Source organism: Cadophora gregata, assembly GCF_030347475.1.
Source record: "Cadophora gregata isolate MNR1 chromosome Unknown scaffold_6, whole genome shotgun sequence".
Lineage (NCBI taxonomy): Eukaryota > Fungi > Ascomycota > Leotiomycetes > Helotiales > Ploettnerulaceae > Cadophora > Cadophora gregata.
The window spans coordinates 925,224-943,520 of NW_026695929.1; the positions used below are offsets into that span (position 1 = coordinate 925,224).

Here is an 18,297-nt window from a genome sequence, read left to right on the forward strand (position 1 = left end):
GATTGTATCATACTGGCAACTTCTAACACCCCAGTACTCAAGTATTGTTTTGTGAGATAGTGGTTTGGAAGGGCTTATCTGATAGTTGGCGGGCCAACAAGACGCTTGTTGATTGTGCGTCGCGTTTTCTGTTTGGAAGTGCCTCCAAACCGCGACTTCATAAACAACCACGACCAAAACCCCCACATGCGATAGACTACCATCTTACTTATACCAGCTGAGCATACAATTCGTATTCAAAATGCCCAGCAGGGTATCAACCGCGCGGTCCACGAGAGCATCCGCTGTCTCTCACAAATCCTCAGTCCAAACATTGAATTCTCGCGCTTCAACAGCGTCGAGGATATCCACGCCCAACATTGAGATACCAGACGAATCCCCAGAAAACGAGCTGAGGACACAGATAGGATCTATTTTCCGGGATGCGCAACGGACAACAGCCAGCCACAGAAAGCTAGTCATCAATCTGCGAAAGATCCAGGGAGCCTGCTGTTACGAGCCTACGACCAGCAAGAAGAACCAAACCGGCGCAGAGGATTTCGACGAAGAACAATTCACAGATGAGTTTACACGGTGCGTTCTACGCATTATGCCCGTGAAGAAGAGTGAGAGCGTGGGCGAGCGTGCGATTCGATTTACAGGATTGTTCTTGCGACATGCGAACGAGAAGGACAATGAGCTTCTGCCGGAGAGCGATGACGATGAAGGAGTTATGATGGACACGCCGAGTACACGACTTACTTCGCACCTCATGAACTCGGTACTGCCTCTTCTGACAGCGAAGGAGAAGTTCGTCAGGTACAGGTCGACACAGCTGATCTCCCATATCATTAATTCTCTTGAGGCTATTGACGATGATCTCTTCCAACTCCTACGTCACGGACTGCTTAAACGGATACATGATAAAGAGGCTATGGTCCGTGTTCAAGCTGTGTTGGGACTGGGCCGCCTTGCAGGAAACGAGGTTGAGGGCGAAGCTGCGGACAGCGACGATGATGACTCTGGATCCGGATTACTTGGACGATTGCTGGATGTGCTCCAGAATGACCCCAGTGCTGATGTTCGAAGATCACTCTTGGTTAATCTACCAATCCTTCCAAATACCCTGCCATTCTTGTTGGAAAGAGCCCGTGATCAGGATTCAGCGACTCGACGTGCTTTGTACTCCCGACTTTTGCCCGCCCTCGGAGATTTCAGACATTTGTCTTTATCTATGCGTGAAAAGCTGCTTCGCTGGGGCCTGAGAGACCGAGATGAGAATGTCCGAAAGGCAGCCGGAAAGCTTTTCCGGGAGCGCTGGATTGAGGATTGTGCTTATACGGCTGAAGCTGAAGCCGAGGGAGCTGAGACTGTGACGGGTGAAGCTAAGCCACCAAACTTCGAAGGCCTTCTGGAATTACTTGAGCGCATCGATGTTGTGAACTCTGGTGTGGAGAACGGAGTTGCATTGGAAGCAATGAAGGGCTTTTGGGAAGGTCGTCCAGACTACAGAGACGAAGTCACATTCGACGACAATTTTTGGGATACCTTGACTGCTGAAGCCGTCTTCATGGCAAGAAGCTTCAATGATTTCTGCAGGAACGAAGGTAACGGCAAATTTGAAGCACTGATTGAGGAGAAAATGCCAGAGGTCACCAAGCTTGCTTTCTATCTCCAGCGATACATCACTGTTCTGGTAGAAGCATTGAAGAGGGTTGCAGAGCAAGAGCCAAGTGAAGATGAGGACGAAGAGGATACTGTGGAGCAAGAATTTATCGTTGAACAGCTTTTGCATATCGCGCGAACGCTTGACTATTCGGATGAGGTTGGGCGCAGAAAGATGTTCGCTCTTTTGCGACAAACCCTGTCTATTCCAGATATTCCAGAGGAGGTCACCAAACTCACTGTTGAGGTTCTTCGGGGTATTTGCGCTGGAGATGCTGCTGGAGAACGGGAATTCTGCAGTGTCGTTCTTGAGGCTGTCGCCGATGTGCACGATACTATTATGGACGAGCCAGCTTCCGAGGATGCAGATGAAAGCTTCCACTCCGCAAGATCAGAAATCAGCGGCGATGGTACTCCAACTAAATCTGGAAAAGCCTCTCAGCGGACCGAAGAGGAGGACCAGGAAAAGGCGATCCGCGAGATCATGGTGAACATGAAATGTCTACACATCGTTCAGTGTATGCTTGAAAACGTCGAGGGAAACCTGCAGCAGAACGTTGATTTGGTTGCCATGCTGAATAACTTGGTTGTACCTGCAGTTCGAAGTCACGAGGCTCCAGTTCGAGAGCGTGGTCTCCTATGTCTGGGTCTCTGCTCACTACTTGACAAATCTCTTGCAGAAGAAAACTTGACTCTGTTCATGCACTTCTTCAGCAAGGGCCACGCAGCTCTCCAAATCACTGCCTTGCAAATCCTTACTGACATCTTGAACCAACATGGTGCCCACCTTCTGGACAACAATCCTGCACTCCTGAAAGTTTATTTGAAGGCCCTGAAATCCGGTACCAAGGCACCAGAAGTCCAGGCTGCGGCTACCGTTGCCGTGGCGAAACTCATGCTCGGGCGTGTGATTTCAGACGCTTCGCCAGCGATTGAGGATCTACTCAAGACACTGGTCGTGCTCTACTTTGATCCCAGCACAGCTCACAATCAAGGCGTTCGCCAAACACTGAGCTATTTCCTTCCAGTCTACAGCTTTAGCCGAAAGGAGAACCAATCTCGCATGCAGAAAGTGGCTCTTGATGCTCTTCACAAGCTCTTCGAAGTCCAAGAAACTCTCGACGATGAGGGCGAGGCCGAGACTGAGATGGTCAGTCTCAGCACCATCGGCGCACATCTCATTGACTGGACCGACCCCCGGAAATGCTATATCCCAGGAAATCAAATGACGCTCGAAGAAAGTGCCAAGAAGTTTGTAAATGGCGATGTGCATCTCGACTTCGCTCGCGACCTCCTCGAGCGTCTTGACTCTGGAATAAGCAGTAAGTGCTCCTTTCGTGCTCCTCTCTGCAAGACCATTTGATGCATCCCTTACTGACCCCTCCACCAGGAGAAGAAAAGAAAACCCTTGCCCCACTCCTCGCCAAACTTCACATCTCACCCGCCTCCACACCCTCCCTCCTCCGCGAAATCTACGCCGAAGTATCCCTCGCCATTGACGAGAAGCTCATTGCCGATGCTACGGGCCGTAATGCACTCTTCAAGATCCACGTTTCGCTTGGCAAGATCGTAAACACGCTGAAAGAGAAAGACGACGAGCACGCTAGCCTTACGTTGAATCTAAGGGGTAGCGTGAATAGTATGACCAGTCGCAAGAGTAGCGTTGCGCCAAGTGTGGTGGATGACGAGAAGAGTGTGCTAAGTACGATTGAGGGAGAGGGAGAAGAGGACTTGGGGAAGGTTGAGGAGGAAGACGATGATGATGAGGGAACTATTATTGGGAATCCCACGCCCAAGAGGAGGAGTGGTACGAGAGATTCACTTGTGGATGAGCTATTGAGTGATGGTGATGTGGATATGTCGGGTGTATGATTCTTGGTTTGGAAGTGTAATGATGACATGATATATGGGGGCATGGAACGGCAGGCTGAGGTGGTGGGATTGTTTGGCGTTATCAATTACGTATGTTCATTGTTATTTGCTTCAGTAATGAGATTCATGATTCAGTATTGCATTTCTTATGAATAGCAAATGTTTTAGGGCCGTACTAAGAAGTACGAAGAACCTGCTTCAGACTCAGAGCGTCGTACAAAATCACCACCCTAGCACCAAGAACCTTTATGTGCATGCATAAAGAGTGTCCGCAAACCAGCCACTAGCCCGCCATATGCTACCTACCGCAGCCCATGAGCCAAATGAAAGGGAGTCTGGTAGCATCAAATGATCAAAAAGAAACCCATGTATTTCACCGCCATACCGTCATGTGGCTTCACCTATTAAATCATAATCATGTCCATTGTGTTATGGGGAGTTTAGCGGTACAATATCGTCATGTTCTCCTGGATATTGCGTTACCGTAATGGGCACGTCGAAGATACGGGATGTTCTGACCAAGTGAAGCTTTCGAGTTTGACTTGGGTTCGTGCGGTGATGGAAGAAATAAGGAAGGTTGTGCAGGTCTAGGTTGCTCTGGAAAGAAGTCCTGTACTAGCGTCCCGCTTATGGTATTGTCTTCATGATGAAGCCTGACTGGTGGCCCGAAGAGTAAATGCATCGTCTCCTCCCTCGTGAGGATCGAGCTCGACAAGTGTGTTGGATTTGATAGATAATCATGGCACATGGCATCGAACCTGCTTCCAAAAAGTGGACAATCTACCCAATGCATGAATGTATCGACAGAATGCAACAAAACGAGGTCCACACCATGAGATATCGATTTCGTTGGACTTTCTTCATATTCGAAAATATGGTATTGGGACAGCAGCAAAACTCTCCAGTAAATATGTGAAATCAGTTCATCCACAGAAGATGCTAGCTATTCCTTAAAATGCTTCTGCATGGATTGTTGTGAACACAGTTTTCGGGGAGTGAGTTCGTGCTACCCGCCAAGAGAGACTATGGGTACAAAAGCACCATCAGGGCAAATAATTACAAGAAGAGGTAAGTAGTTGTATGATCCAGAAGAAGAATGGTTTATGCACGACAGCAATCATCAACAGTGTGTGTAACATAGGTCCAAGGCCAACGGTTAGTAGGGATGGCTAATAATTTCTTACAACCTTTCAAATGCTGTCACTTTCTAAGACGGCATCATTAATTACAAAATGATAAGCGACATGAAGTCGGAGTCTGCTGTCAAGATCACTGTATTAGACCCCAGCAAGTAAATCATACACTCGCTTCCCATTAAGTACAAGGATATCGAACCTCAGAAAAGCCCCAGACTGCAGAATCAATCCTCATCTAAAACAGTCAAAGCACAAGAGTCTTTCCCAAAGAGACGTCTCTCCTTTCCCACTTCTGCGCATTTTCATCTTCAGGTTCTGGCGTTTCATTCGCCCATTTCCTCATAGTTTGCTCCCGGTTCGCCCCAACGAAAGCGTACGTCGAAGGTCACCACTTCTTTTTTCCTCATCTCCTTCGCTACCCGATTCTAGCTCCTTTGTCTCTGCCGACTTAATCGTAACAGCTCGTAGCTTCGCACACTATGTTTGGACTTCTTCGGCCGGCCTTGGATGAAATTGCGTGCTTGGATATATATTGGTTGAGAAACGGCTTTAGCAAGCTGGAAGAGCTTCAGAGCCTTTCAAACGAGTTTTTAGACTGCTAAGCGTTAATATGTGGTTCGATATTATGTTGACACTTGCGCAGTCGTGGCTGAGGACGTACCGAGATGGAATCTGCCATCCGGACCAATATCTTATTTCTTGACTTTTTATTGGTTAGTTTCGCTATCCAAGTTACAGTGGTCGAAAGGAAAAGTCGTAAGAAAGTGGGGCGAAGTGAGCACTTTAGCCCTTCATCAATCGGCTCAGCTTCGCGAATGTAGCGTTCTTTCGCTGTAGGGGACATTCTGACGAACAAGTCTCAGATGACGCCCTTGACACCGACAGGCAGACTATTAATATGATTCGGGCGAGCAATATTTGCTTGACAAGGAGATGCGGAGATTCCGCAGCAGCGAATCGAGTCGTGGCTGATGTGTGGCGTTGAGGATTCCGGAAAAATATTAACTGACAATTAAGTATATCGTATTGGTGTCTGAAATGGCAGTCCAGATGAATTAGATTTATCTATTGTGAAACAGGCCACCTCCTGAACTCCGTCCACCTCGTCAACCACAATACCTACCTCTCTTATCTTCTGCTCCTCTTCTGGGTTCCTTTCATTGAAGTGAATTTCTCATACTTTCACAGCACAAGGTTACGTAGCGTGGGTGAATAACAAAATTATGTCTTTGTCACATGACGTGGTGTGCACTGCGCTACGGCGCGTCACTTATCGATTTAGCTAAATTTGGCTAAAATTCATACTTGAACTGGTGAGCTGTCATAGTCGGACCTAATAATTGAATAAATTCGCACAATCACTTTGCGCCTTTGAAAATTCAAACTTCCGATTTTCTTCTGGGAAACTCAATCTCCGCTTCGATCTCCGTCCACTACAAATCTTCTACTTCTGCACACTAGACGCAGATCTCGGTTTTGCGCCGCGACTTCATCTTTCACTCTTACAAGCAGCTTTCTGCCTTTTCTCAGTGTGCTTTTTATCTCGACTCTGCTTCTAGACCTCACCTTCATCTATCGACGGACCGCATACAAGATCTTCGACGTCTCAGATTCTCAGCTCTCGACTTGAAAGGTGTCTCTTCACCTTCACACACTGGACTGTGGCACACAAAGATCACCTTTGCCCACCGATCATTGCGAATATTCCTCAACACAAGCAGCAGAGATCTTCATTAAGAGGTGAAAGCGAGCAATATGCCACCGAAGCCTCAAAGCCCACGAAAGCTACAGAAGAAGAAAGCAAATGATGGCAAGAAAGTATACCCTCCATTAGGTCAAGGTGATTCAAGTAAAGCAAGTCTGCTATCGCAGAACTCACAGGCTAGAATACCTCGAGCATTTCTTCTTGTGACTCTCGCTATCAAAACAACCAATACACGATCATCAAATGACTTTATGATCGGGGATTTTGCTGGCATAAAATATCACTTGAACATCATGGGGTTCGAAGACAAGCAGTTCTTTTTGTCCACTGTCAATCTGGCAGAATACTGCATGGCTGGGGTTCACAGCGACATCAAAATTCGGGGAGAAACTTCAGAAAAAGTCGTCTATTCGCGATTCAAGGCTTTACACAGACAAGACGACTATACCTTCATTGACGAGTCATCAATCAAGATCACCTTTCATGAATGGATGAGTAAGACTGCGAAGGATGCTTTACCTGGCGACGTCGTCAATGTCATCCTCATTACTCACGGCAACGCTCAAAATGGGAATTTGCAATTTGGAAAAAACTTTATCTCAATCGATGAGATGATCAAGATCTTGAAATATTTCCAAGACAGCGTTCAGGTTAACATGGTAGTTTCAGCATGCGGAAGTGGGAAACTATGCAAAGAGATTTCGACAAAAGATCAATTTAATAGATACATCGCTGCAGCTGCTGGCCCTGGGGAATTAAGTTCTGGAAATGGATTGGTCGGATGGGTCAAAGGTCAATCTGCAAGCGGCAGATTCCGAAGTTCTTATTTCACGGATGTCATCATCAAGTCTCTCGGGAGGATAAATTTCGACCGCCTCGGACCCAGCATGGGGGAGTTGCAACAGAACTTTCATGAAGGAGTCAAAGTCAAGCCAGAGCCTTTCGCCGCGAAGTCAACACCATCTTTTGCCGGTTCAGCCGCAAAAAAGGAAGAGGCAGAGATCGCATTACAGAAGATCATTCATTTAGACTATTTCGATTTCCCGCCAGATCCAAAGCGGGCGGCGAGATATTTGAGACAGGAGTCCGACATGCAGGTAGTGCAAGCAGCAGATGGGAATAATGTTGATGACTGGGGTTTCGGGGGTGATGTCCTCGATTTCTTCGCCACCGAAATCTCAAAAGTCGATGAATCTTTTCTAAGTCACGATGACGCCGAGCTGCATGCAAGAGTGCAGCGTGTGCTGGATCAGACAAAGTCGGGTGAAAAAGCAACCAAAACTGAGATTTTGCAAGCCATTATGTTTCGGGGGAAGATGCAAAGTGCTTGCTTTTCAGTTTTTATGTTCTTGCAGGATCATTGCTTCGTCACCATGAAAGGACTGGAAAAACCAATGAATTTGAGCTCCTTACAAGATGATGAAATTCGAGAGGTTTCGGATGCTTTGTCTTGCTTCGAGCTCCTATCCGACAGAAACGAGTACTCATTCATAACTTACTGCACATTCAACTATTTGCCCCCCATCATTTGGCTTTCGACATTGATAGTGCGTGGAGCTCTTGTAAGGGATCTTTGGACTTTGTTTGACAGGATGAGTTGCATGGGAGAATTAGGACCATTGGATATTGAAAGACTGCCAAAGGTGTGGCCGGAGACTAGGATGATCAAGGTGGACGAACAAGCTGGGTTGGTAAATCCGTTGGCTACGGGAAATGGGCAACCATTCTCCTTTTGGTTGCCACACTCAATGGGGAAAAACATTGACTTGCATCAAGTCTACAAGTACTTCGATGCCGATAACTTCATGGCATTTGAGAAGCTTTACTTCAACTACTTCAGGCTGCCAGTTGATGATCCAAAATCACGAGAGAGGCAATGCTCGTGTTATATTGCACAGCAGTTGACATCGATGGAGAATTAGAGCAAAGCAACTATGTACAAAATGAAAGCCCTCAAACCATACACTACCGAAAAGAGTCATATTATCTGCAAATACCAGGAATTCAACAAGTCGTAGACATGAAAGCGTCATTCACTCGTTCGTGGATAATACTGGCATTGGCAGAATGAGCTGTTGAGTTTATTTGAAGCTTTAATGTGTCTACGCTTTCCCTCTGGGATTTCTGTCAGTTCTATTTGGATATGCTGCAGCTGCTGACATGTCGAAGCTAATAGTGCTGGTTCTCTGTTTATATGTAAATGTACCTGGGAAGTGCCAAACCCTTTCGGTTCGCATCAACAGTCAGTGTTCTCACAGCTTTCCACCTCCGAGAATTATTCTTGAGCCGTGTCTCGAATCCCTCCTTTCAAACTTTCATTTCCTCGCCACTGCCAAGGTCAACTTCCGTATCGCCCAACCCCTTCACAATCCACTCTACGACTTCCTAGCTCCATTCCAACTCAGACAAACCCATCCGTCCACACTCCCAGATTTCGTTCGCGTAATCGGCCTGCCTACCCAAAGGCTCTTGAGCACCTTATATGTCCGCACTGCGCCAGTATTGAAGATCTTTTGACTCCAAATATGAACATCACAGAGCACCTCTCCTTCAGCACTAAACTCCGTCCAGGCAGCGTTGTATCCATATCCAGAAGGATTGCCGCTTGAAAGAGTTTGCACTGAGCCTTGGGAGCCGTTGACAATCTTACGTGGATTGACGTATGTCGGCTTCAAGGTAGCTGTCATAGCTTCTAGATCAAGCATTATATGTAAACCGCGCTAGTGAACAACTGTTAGTTTGAGACGATAGCATGCACCATTGTCGAACAAGGTTGTACCAGAATGTCAGCTACCCAATGAGCATCGTGCTGCCAGCCGAATTTCATAGCTTTGCCGTTCGACAGATCTTTGAAGGAGTTTCGACGTCCGCCTAGCTCCCATAGAATGAATCCATTCTTTCCGGAATTGTACAGAAGACTTTGGTAGTAGCGAGAAGGGAGGAGATAGTTGCCTTGCGCGTCCTTGTCAATGCTGTCGGTCTGCAAGAAATCGTAGCCGCTGTGTCTGTCTCGGCCGGTGGAACCAGAAGAGAAATCGTCTTTGTTGATGTCGTCGTGATCATAAGCGTGCCATTCGAAAAGCATATCGCGTGTTTCGATATTGTTCTCTTGGAAAACAGAGTCCCAGATGTAGCTTTGTAGTACGAAATCGCCACCCCAATCACCTTTTTCATAACGGTATTGGGTGATGAGGGCTATCCCTTCGTCCGTAACAGTAAACTTGTGGAAAGTCACTCAGTCTATGGTTTCTAGCTGTGAAATTGTAGACTTGTTTGTAAGACGAGTCAAGCTGGACCTGCTTTAGTAAATATACTCAAGAGCGGAATGCAGAAACTCACCATAATGTAAGTACCATCTCCATGGCGAAGTGTGTCATGACCTTTCCAAAATGTTAAGTAGTCGTTTCCCTTGTAACACTGGACAGCAGCATTGCAAGTCTCTCCATATATGGGGTCCATCCACCCCAGATTTCCCAGTGTATCGTGGATCATTGGACTTCCCCTCTGATTCCACCTTATCACCGCTCAAGCTAGCTGTGATGTACAGCCCATCGTCGCATCTTGGATCTGACTCCCGAACATTATGAAAGCGTGAGATAAAGCTGGGCTCGGCAATATATAACCGGTGAGGATATGCTCCATCCTTACCCTCATTCAGACTGTGGATTCGAGCAAAGTTTCACTCTCAGCTGTCACCACCCACTGAGAGAAGAAGAGCAGCCGGACTCAAATACATGCTGCAACTTCAAAAACGCCCACCCCAAGCCCGAGGGCGAAGGAAATTCTTTGAGCAGCTTCTTACTGCGAGAGGCGAAGAAGTAATGTCACAGAAACATAGCGTAAGATTACCGTTGCACCTGGCTGTTTCGCGAACAATCGGCTCGCTTCATAATGAGAAATAAGAATGAACTTCAGATGCTCCAGATGAGGCTCTTTTTGAAGTTGGACGCCCCACGCTTTATGTTGCTGCACCCTCCCTGTGTGGATCATCCGACATTGTCAATGTAAACCAAGCCCACCCACTCAAAACACCTTGCCGGGCCGCGCGCCCATGAAGAGTTCTGGAGAACATAAGCTACACTTGCACTGAGTATGAAAAATTCAAGTCATGTTAGTCAGGCTATTGGATCAGCAAAAGGGAAGCAGGAGCCTTGACATAGGAAAAGGAGCCTTAGAGCCAAAAATCGAAGCCAATGAAGCAGAGGACATTAAACGTTGCTGGATGGTCATAAATTTTATGATCTCCATGAGCCGGATCGCTACAACAAGGCCAAAGTATAGTCTTCTCTGATTTTTCCACTGATGCCCAATGGTGCTTCTCCACCAACCACAGCTGGACCACGCGCGAATACCTAGTATAACGTTAGCTAGATTCTTGGCACGAAAAGATCGACTAACATCTCCTGCAGAAGCTGTATCTGTCGTCTTGTGCTGCTTAGTATCTCTAAAGAATAATTCTATACTGGTAACTGGAGCACCAAGATGCGACTGTATCTCAGGATCACTTCCGACGCGATAATCATACATCCCGGTTTGTGTCACGGCTCCAGCGACTTTTGCAGATGTGAGAGCGTATATTATGCGAGATCCAGTGTAGATCCGCAGATCTGATAACATCTGGGAGCTCAAGGGAGTAGATTTGACACCGGCCTGTTCAGAGACATAGATCAACCGTAGCTTGCCTGGAGTAGTTCCGATAGCTGGGCGAAGAGAATCGTACATGCGAGAAAACATCGATGCAAGTGGCATAACACCATCTTGGACCAACGCTCTGGTTTGGAACCAATGAACGATGTTGTACAAAGATGTATTCAACTTGCCTGCTGTTTCGGCGTGTGTCTTGGCGAGCGTATCTGCTGATGCTACAATGATGGTTGGAGCGACGCCTTGAGTTGCTAGCACCAAGTCAGGGCTATCACCAGCCACCGAGTTCAACGCAACGGAGGCATTCGAGTAGAGCGCGGAGAGTGTCAAGATAAGAGGATATATCGTTGCGAATGAGTCAACTGGAAGGAAAAGGTCGGCATGAGTGATACGTTGGGTTGTAGGAACGGAAGTTAGTTGACCTGCAATTCCGGCAATGATATTGGCATGAGTAAACTCCGTTAGTTCTCCTGATGGCCAGAAAGCCAAAACCTTCTTGGGCTGGGAACTCTTGTCAATGGCTGGTAATTCTGATCCTGTACTCGGCTCCTGGTCCTGGATTATTTCCGACCAAGTTGATACATTGACGGCGCCTCCGGTTCCTTTTGGTACTTCATTCCAATCCATGTGCCTACTTCCGTCATCGACCACCCAGATGAGTTGCTCGAGAGCAGGGTAGCTCTTAGTTATGACATCGAATGGGAATGAGCCAACCGCAGCTACGACGGTATCAGACTTAGCCTTATGTAGTAATGAGATGATCTTTTCGATGGGTTGGTTGTAGGGTACAAGTGTGACATTTAAGTCATAGAAGGCGCATGCAAACAGAGTTGCAAGAAACTCGATCGAGTTAGGGAGGTAAATAGCGACATTCCTTCCACCAGCTTGCTTGATATTCTGTCCGATGAGGTTGATTTGTCGGGTAATATCAGCTATTGAAGATAGTCAGCACCTGGAACATATTCAAGGAGAGGGTCACAAACACAGATCATGTTCAACGACCTGCTCAGAGCCCAGCACTGTTAGCAATTTTCCGACTTCGCCAGTCTCCTTTCCATCTCGGTCTAGGCCTCCGGCAACAGCCCTTCTCCAAACGTCTCTGAGGTCTCCATCTCGGCCTCTTGCCCATTTCGAGTCTCCCGGGTCTTTGACATTCAGCCCGGAATTCAACGGAATGCCATGAGGGGAAGAGTGGGATCTGAAGACGGCAGATTCTCCTTCTTGTCGAACTGGAGAAGCCTGTGCCTGCCGCGCAAGTAGCATAGGATGGGCGTCTGGGTCGCGAGCTGTAAATACTTGGTAAATGAAGGCCGATAAGACGACTGCGAAGAGGGCTGTAGAGTAGATGTCCCATTCACCAAGGACACTTGTGACGGTCTCGTCCAGCTTCATCATTAGATTATCGAAGCCCATGATGGTAGGACAATAGGTATCAGGTCGAAAGATGTATCCTGTTGACGCTGCGAAGACGTCGAATTGTTTTGTTTTGTTTCGTTTCGTTTCAATACTCGTACTCTCCTGTTAGTGAGGCCCAGTAGGTCGAGGCTGACACGTAAAGATGGCGGGGCGGATCGGCCGAGGTGTACCCGGCACCATTCATCAGAGCTGGCAGGGATGGAAGTGCCACGATTTTAAGGTACAGGACCCGACCCGAGCCCTGTGTGAATGCGGAAGGCTTCAAAACAAAACAACCACCAACATCCACGACAATACGACCACGACCACGACCACGACCACTTCCGTGCTGCGGTTCGGGCTCACGACAATGCTTTCATAGGACGATTCTACCTTTACGATTCTTCTACTAACCTACAGCTACTAACAAGACACGAAACCCACAGCACGAAAGGAGATCCTGATGTAAATATACCTTTCTTCGAGCTTTGTTGACTTTGAGCACAACCAAGATAGAGCTGACTATACCACAGCTCAACATCTGCCACTAATACGCCAATATTCTCACGATCAGCAATGTCCACACCAAATCGCCCATCAACGCCAGTCGCGCAATCCACACCCTCAAGCTCGACACCTGCCACTGGCACATGGAGACACCCTAAGTTGGACGAGATCGTGAGACGCCAGAATGCCTCGAACTTCACTGCAGCCAATGTCAAGAAGATCGCATGGAATGCTGGAGGGCTAGCAATAATCTTCTCGCTGGGTCAAGGACTGAGGTACTTGTAAGTATTACCTCAGTGCGCCGGATTATCCTCTACTAATAGCCACCAGTCTTCCTGGACTATTCGATTCGGGCAAGGTCTTCTCTCCACAAGCAAACTGGGTATACTATTTTATTCAGCTTGTGTTTGTATTTAACATCACCATGGCCTGCATGCCACTTGTACGAACAACGGACGACATCACGGACATTGCTCTCACGCCTGCTCAGCGACAGCTTCTGGGTCTCCCACCGAGTTCTGCGCCTCCCACGCCTGGCTCACAATACGTTACACCACCGAGATACGCAAGGACTACGCCTGTGGGAGGCTCGCCGGGTGCTAGAGGAAATTATTCGGGATCGCCACTATCAGCGAAGGGAAGTCCGAATGCTAGTACAACAGGGTTGCCATTCTCTCCGAATTCAAGCCCTTTGTTACAGAAGGCTATGGGCGGTGGAATAAATGGATCAAGACGGGCGTCATATGGTTCTCCAAGTCCCCTTGGTCAATCATTGTCAAGGGTTGGATCTGAGACTCCAGGCTCGCCAAGTCCTGCTTCGAAAACTGGTGGGCTCGGATTAAACAACAAGTGGCTTTATGATAAGGGACGTAGGAATTCGGGTAGCTCGAAGTTGTATTCGTAGAGGGAGAGGGAATATCGAGTTTTGTATTATTGAGCAGAATACCCCTATGCCAGGCTTGGCAAGCTGCGTAATTCGAGATAATGAGCTCGCCAATGAATATTTGAGAACAAACCAGTCACTGATGTCCATTTTGTGAGTTTTCGCTTTCGAGAAATGATTGAGTACAAAGTATGGGTCAAGTTGTCCTCAGTTCTCACTTATTTGTAATTCACGTGGTGATTAGATCCGAGACAATCAATCAACCGACAAGCATCCAGAACGTGAAGCTCTCCAGCTCCTCACACCCACCACCACTCCCCTTTCCTCTCTTATTACACACACCACACTGGATGATTCGCGCAATTCAGAATGGGGGCCTCTGACTCGAAGCTCGTATTCAAGAAGGGCATCTTCAGACTTTCGGAGGATAAAGTCATCCCCGCTGATGATCCATATTGGGCATCTGTAAGCCAGCCATCCAGCCAGACAGTCAACCTTGCCTCCCCGTCTACCATACTGACTTTCTCCTCCGCGCCAGTTCTGGGAACTCCCTGAGTCCACTGAAGACATATTCAGTCTCTTTTCACCGAACGATATACGGCGGACGCGCGATACGGCCCTGGAGAATCTAGAGACGCTGTTTCTTGCCATCACAAGCCGACTGTTCATACTCCGACACCACCCTTCATTTCCAGATCCCGAGCTTGCGCCAGAGCGAGATGCGCTGAACTGCATACGGATCCTTACGCGGATCCTACCCTATATCTATGAGGCGGAACAACTACAGGCATGGGAAGATAAGTTCTTCTGGGGGGTGAGGAGGAAGCGGACACGGTACGCGGGCATTGAGCAGGAAGCATGGGAGGAATACTGACTGACTGGATTCTAGAAAAGCGTCACTGGCTCGAGATGTTCTATTCGACGAATCGCAGGAAGAACTTGCGAAAATCGAGGCAGCGGGCGAAGAATTCGAGGAAGTGAAGCCGCTTGCTGAGGAGCTGATAGATACGCTTGTCGACCTACTCTTCTTCGCAGATTTTACACTTCCCAGACCGCAGAATACGAAGAACAAAGTCACATATGCGATATGGCAGAGTGGTGTTGGGTGCAATACGTCAATTGGGACGAGTAAGGAGTTCGAGAGTAATAGGACGGAGATCTTGAGACTGCTTTTGACTATGACCAGTCAGAGTATGTATACGTCTGCGAGTCTGCTACCGGTTCAGGGTGTCAAAGCGATCAGCTATATTGTCACTTGCCCGGATAAGCAAGTAGTCTTGTCGGTTCTTTGCTCTTTGCTCAATACTGTAGGTTGTGATGCACAGAGTCGAATACAGAGGCTAACATTTCCAGACCCTGAAGTACAATCCGGCTTCTTGGCGGGTTCCATACAACGTTCAAGTCTTCAAGGATCCAAAAGCCATCTTGGTCACTTATGCACTTCAAGTTTGTTTGCCTGGCCACTTGAGAAGCGAAGGTCGCTAATCCATGTAGTTTCTCTTGGTAATCCTTCTCTACCCTATTCCAGAGACAGATCCGGCACACGCAAAGAAGAGTACGTATTCTGGATTGGGGACTTTCGTAGATAGCAACGCTGACCTATCCTAGATTACTTTCGACATTTCCTTGGCCGTCTACATAGACCTCAAGACTTTCAATTCATCGTCGATGGAATGACTAGAATCCTCAACCAACCTCTCAACGCAAGCACTTCGTACATACCTGGAAACCAGCAGTCCTCGAAATGCACCTCCGAGATGATCATGCTATTCTGGGAGATTACTCAGTGCAACAAACGATTTCGCTCGTTTATCATTGATACCGGTCGCTCACATGATTTCCTCGTCCTGATCCTTTTCTATGCTATCGAGTACAAGCTAGATGCTTCAAAGCAAGGCGTAGTTCGGATGTGTGTTTTCTTGCTACAGACTTTGAGCGTGGAGCCAAATTTTGGGAAAAACCTTAACAAGAAATTTGAGGCCCAAGAAACACTACCACCTACCATCAGACTGCAGAACTTCAATGGAACTTATGCAGATTTCCTCATTCATGTAAGGCTATTCAATTTCAAGTAGGGCCTGCTGCTAACCATCCAGTCAATCTACAACATAATCACAACGAGCCAAGGAAAGCTCACAGCAATCTACCCAGCTTTATTGGCCGTCATCAACAACATCGCTGCATACTTGGAAAATCTGAGTGCTTCCACTTCCTCAAAACTTCTTCAACTTTTCTCCTCCATGTCTTCGCCGAGCTTCCTTCTAGCAAACGAGGGCAACCACAACTTACTACAGTCATTGCTTGAAAGCATGAATGCCATTATCGAGCATCAGTTTATCAGTGAGTATTCTCATCTCGTAGATTCCCATTCAATGCATCCATGACAATTGACCTCCAAGACTCACTACCTGGTAACGAGCTTGGACTGAATTGTCTTTTCTTTAGATATTAGTATGACGCCAAAAGGGTTCCAGTCGCGACGTAAGAATGGCTACCAATTGGCAGCTCATGTGTGGTATTCGGTGGAGTAAATGCTAATTATCGGCTTAGAAAATCCAAACTTTGTCTACGCTGTTCTACGGAACCACAAGAGATTCGAAGGTAAGCAACAAACGAGTATATTTGCTCATGGTAGCTAATTGATTTAGCACTCCGAACATTCACGCTCGAAAGTGGTCAAGAAGAGATCGAACGCCGAAATCGACGTCGGAAAGAACGCCAGACGGATCCGAATGATCTAGCAGAGAGCCGAAGAGGGTCCGTTGAAAGTCTTCGAAGTCCTACAACCAATCAATCGCATGCACCGACTCTCAGTGATGTACCCGAGGATGGGACTTTTGCTATTGGAGACGATGACGATGAAGATACTGACGATGATAATCGCCCTACCCCAGCAGAATCAACACCTACGGAGCAGCCATCGCGAGCTTCATCAGTCTCATCGAGTGTAGACGATGCTGTTCCAACTCAGTTACGAGGCATGTCGGAGAAGGCGAGAGGAAAGATGCCAGGCAAGTTCGCCAATCTCCAAAGTTGACACGTCGCTAACCTTAACAGCTGGCATGCCAACTTTCTCGCGTGCAAATAGTACTACAAGTCTGAATAGTTACTCCACAGCAGCCTTCTCACTCCATGGCGCCTTTGAGCCCACTCCGGATTGGATCGAGTCATGGCTTACCGAGCTCCCACTTCACACGATTCTCACCATCATTGACCAGCTTGCACCACTCCTTCCTACGCAACGCGCATCCACCGACACTCCCTCAACTTCTATCATCCGCACAATCCAAACAGCCAAGATCACAGGCGTGGATCCCTCGCTAATCCGCATCCAGTACTTCGAATGGTCACCGCTGTCCCTCGGCTGGTACGAATCCCTCCTCTGGTCCTTCGTTTTCACCAGCGAGATGCAAGTTCAAAAGGGAACCGTCGGCGTCTGGAATGGGACAGCAATCAAGCTTTTCCGCGTCGAGACCGTCGCCCCTAGTGGTCCCACCCTGAGCTCTCCCCGCGGAGCAGTCGATGCGGTAGGAAGCAACATTGTGAGTCGCATTGGCAGCATCAATTTGAGAGGTGTGGCTGGTGGGGGACAGGGACAGGACGCGCAGGCAGGTGGCGGTGGCGAGGGAAGGACAGACAGACCTTTGCTGGCGAGAACGGGCACGGGAAATGGGGAACGGCCCGGGTTGATCAGAGGGGCTATTGTGTAGACATGTGAATATGCATATGATTTTTGGACGGATAGAGGAGTGGATGAGCGCGATCTAAGGTGGCCAATATGGCAATAGTCACAATAGTCATCCGCCAGGAGATCAGTAGAGAAGTACGAGTACAGAAAGATACATACAAGCGAGGCGTTAGGATTGGTCAGGCTACAGTATTGGACTGAACTGGACTTGAGTATCAAGACTTCTACCTCTTCTGCATACATAGGAATTATTTTTCTTTCCCGAATTTCTTAATTGTGACTGGTTCTTTCCTGCACTTTCCACAGCGTGACAGCGATTCTTACTTATGCTTGCAGACCCAGCCAAGTGAGCTTCGTGAGGTAGCCAGTCCAGTCGCACTTCCCAGCGCCACACCTCTCTCGCAGGGCTGCTGCTGGAGAGAACGAGCGGTCTGGGCAGCAGATCTTTCCTCGTTCAACTTCAGGCCTCGCGGCCCTGCATACACCTCTCCCCCATTTCCAGTTTCCACCATGTCCATCACTTCTCGGTATTCCCTCTCTCACCCAATCCGCATCATCCACCTTTCCAGAAGTTCAAGCCACTCCTCTCTCCAAGCGAGCCAAGTCACATTTCATCGTGGCTGTGCAATTCTAGGCCTTCCAGTCTTCCAGATCGGCGGTGATCTTTTCCTTCGTGGAGATGGGGTCATGCAGGGACAGCGTGGTGGCAGGGATGGGGAGACGGGTAAAGGGAGCTGACGAGCTTACGCCACACCTTGGGAGGGGGGTCAAGCCACATACATGGCTGAGATCTGAAAAAGGGAGGAAGCTGTTATGGACGGGG

The 18,297-nt window shown here is 47.9% G+C and overlaps 5 protein-coding genes across 6 annotated transcripts; 4 read left to right on the forward strand and 1 right to left on the reverse strand.

The window, feature by feature from the left end:
- Positions 1 to 151: 151 nt before the first annotated feature.
- Positions 152 to 4,343, forward strand: ONS95_012144 (uncharacterized protein). The gene is made up of 3 exons (XM_058505755.1): positions 152 to 2,966; positions 3,035 to 3,606; positions 3,707 to 4,343. The coding sequence occupies exons 1-2, from the start codon at positions 242 to 244 to the stop codon at positions 3,514 to 3,516; spliced, it is 3,207 nt and encodes a 1,068-aa protein (XP_058358278.1). The 5' UTR covers positions 152 to 241; the 3' UTR covers positions 3,517 to 3,606; positions 3,707 to 4,343.
- A 2,064-nt stretch (positions 4,344 to 6,407) lies between these two features.
- Positions 6,408 to 8,279, forward strand: ONS95_012145 (uncharacterized protein; the record flags this gene model as incomplete). Its single annotated transcript, XM_058505756.1, has 1 exon — positions 6,408 to 8,279. One exon carries the CDS (start codon positions 6,408 to 6,410, stop codon positions 8,277 to 8,279), a length of 1,872 nt encoding a protein of 623 aa, XP_058358279.1.
- A 2,337-nt stretch (positions 8,280 to 10,616) lies between these two features.
- On the reverse strand, positions 10,617 to 12,414 carry ONS95_012146 (uncharacterized protein; the record flags this gene model as incomplete). The annotated part of the gene is made up of 3 exons (XM_058505757.1): positions 10,617 to 10,709; positions 10,756 to 11,933; positions 11,985 to 12,414. The coding sequence occupies 3 exons, from the start codon at positions 12,412 to 12,414 to the stop codon at positions 10,617 to 10,619; spliced, it is 1,701 nt and encodes a 566-aa protein (XP_058358280.1).
- A 256-nt stretch (positions 12,415 to 12,670) lies between these two features.
- ONS95_012147 (uncharacterized protein) lies at positions 12,671 to 13,915 on the forward strand. Its single transcript, XM_058505758.1, has 3 exons — positions 12,671 to 12,861; positions 12,930 to 13,184; positions 13,234 to 13,915. The coding sequence occupies exons 2-3, from the start codon at positions 12,973 to 12,975 to the stop codon at positions 13,805 to 13,807; spliced, it is 786 nt and encodes a 261-aa protein (XP_058358281.1). The 5' UTR covers positions 12,671 to 12,861; positions 12,930 to 12,972; the 3' UTR covers positions 13,808 to 13,915.
- A 43-nt stretch (positions 13,916 to 13,958) lies between these two features.
- ONS95_012148 (uncharacterized protein) lies at positions 13,959 to 18,183 on the forward strand. 2 transcript variants are annotated; one of them, XM_058505759.1, is made up of 10 exons: positions 13,959 to 14,251; positions 14,325 to 14,620; positions 14,676 to 15,093; positions 15,140 to 15,232; positions 15,281 to 15,341; positions 15,395 to 15,837; positions 15,883 to 16,126; positions 16,337 to 16,387; positions 16,435 to 16,797; positions 16,844 to 18,183. In XM_058505759.1, exons 1-10 carry the CDS (start codon positions 14,156 to 14,158, stop codon positions 17,494 to 17,496), a joined length of 2,718 nt encoding a protein of 905 aa, XP_058358282.1. In that variant the 5' UTR covers positions 13,959 to 14,155; the 3' UTR covers positions 17,497 to 18,183. The 2 variants fall into 2 exon arrangements, with proteins under 2 accessions (XP_058358282.1, XP_058358283.1); XM_058505760.1 differs by having other exon boundaries at positions 16,435 to 17,740.
- Positions 18,184 to 18,297: the final 114 nt, after the last annotated feature.

Bases quoted from the DNA above. Each gene is read 5' to 3' on its own strand.
- ONS95_012144 (XM_058505755.1), top strand. From the start codon at position 242: ATGCCCAGCAGGGTATCAACCGCGCGGTCCACGAGAGCATCCGCTGTC. The intron at 2,967-3,034 runs GTAAGTGCTCCT...CCCCTCCACCAG, and splicing joins TCTTGACTCTGGAATAAGCA to GAGAAGAAAAGAAAACCCTT.
- ONS95_012147 (XM_058505758.1), top strand. From the start codon at position 12,973: ATGTCCACACCAAATCGCCCATCAACGCCAGTCGCGCAATCCACACCC. The intron at 13,185-13,233 runs GTAAGTATTACC...AATAGCCACCAG, and splicing joins GGTCAAGGACTGAGGTACTT to TCTTCCTGGACTATTCGATT.
- ONS95_012148 (XM_058505759.1), top strand. From the start codon at position 14,156: ATGGGGGCCTCTGACTCGAAGCTCGTATTCAAGAAGGGCATCTTCAGA. The intron at 16,388-16,434 runs GTAAGCAACAAA...TAATTGATTTAG, and splicing joins GAACCACAAGAGATTCGAAG to CACTCCGAACATTCACGCTC. The intron at 16,798-16,843 runs GCAAGTTCGCCA...TAACCTTAACAG, and splicing joins GGCGAGAGGAAAGATGCCAG to CTGGCATGCCAACTTTCTCG.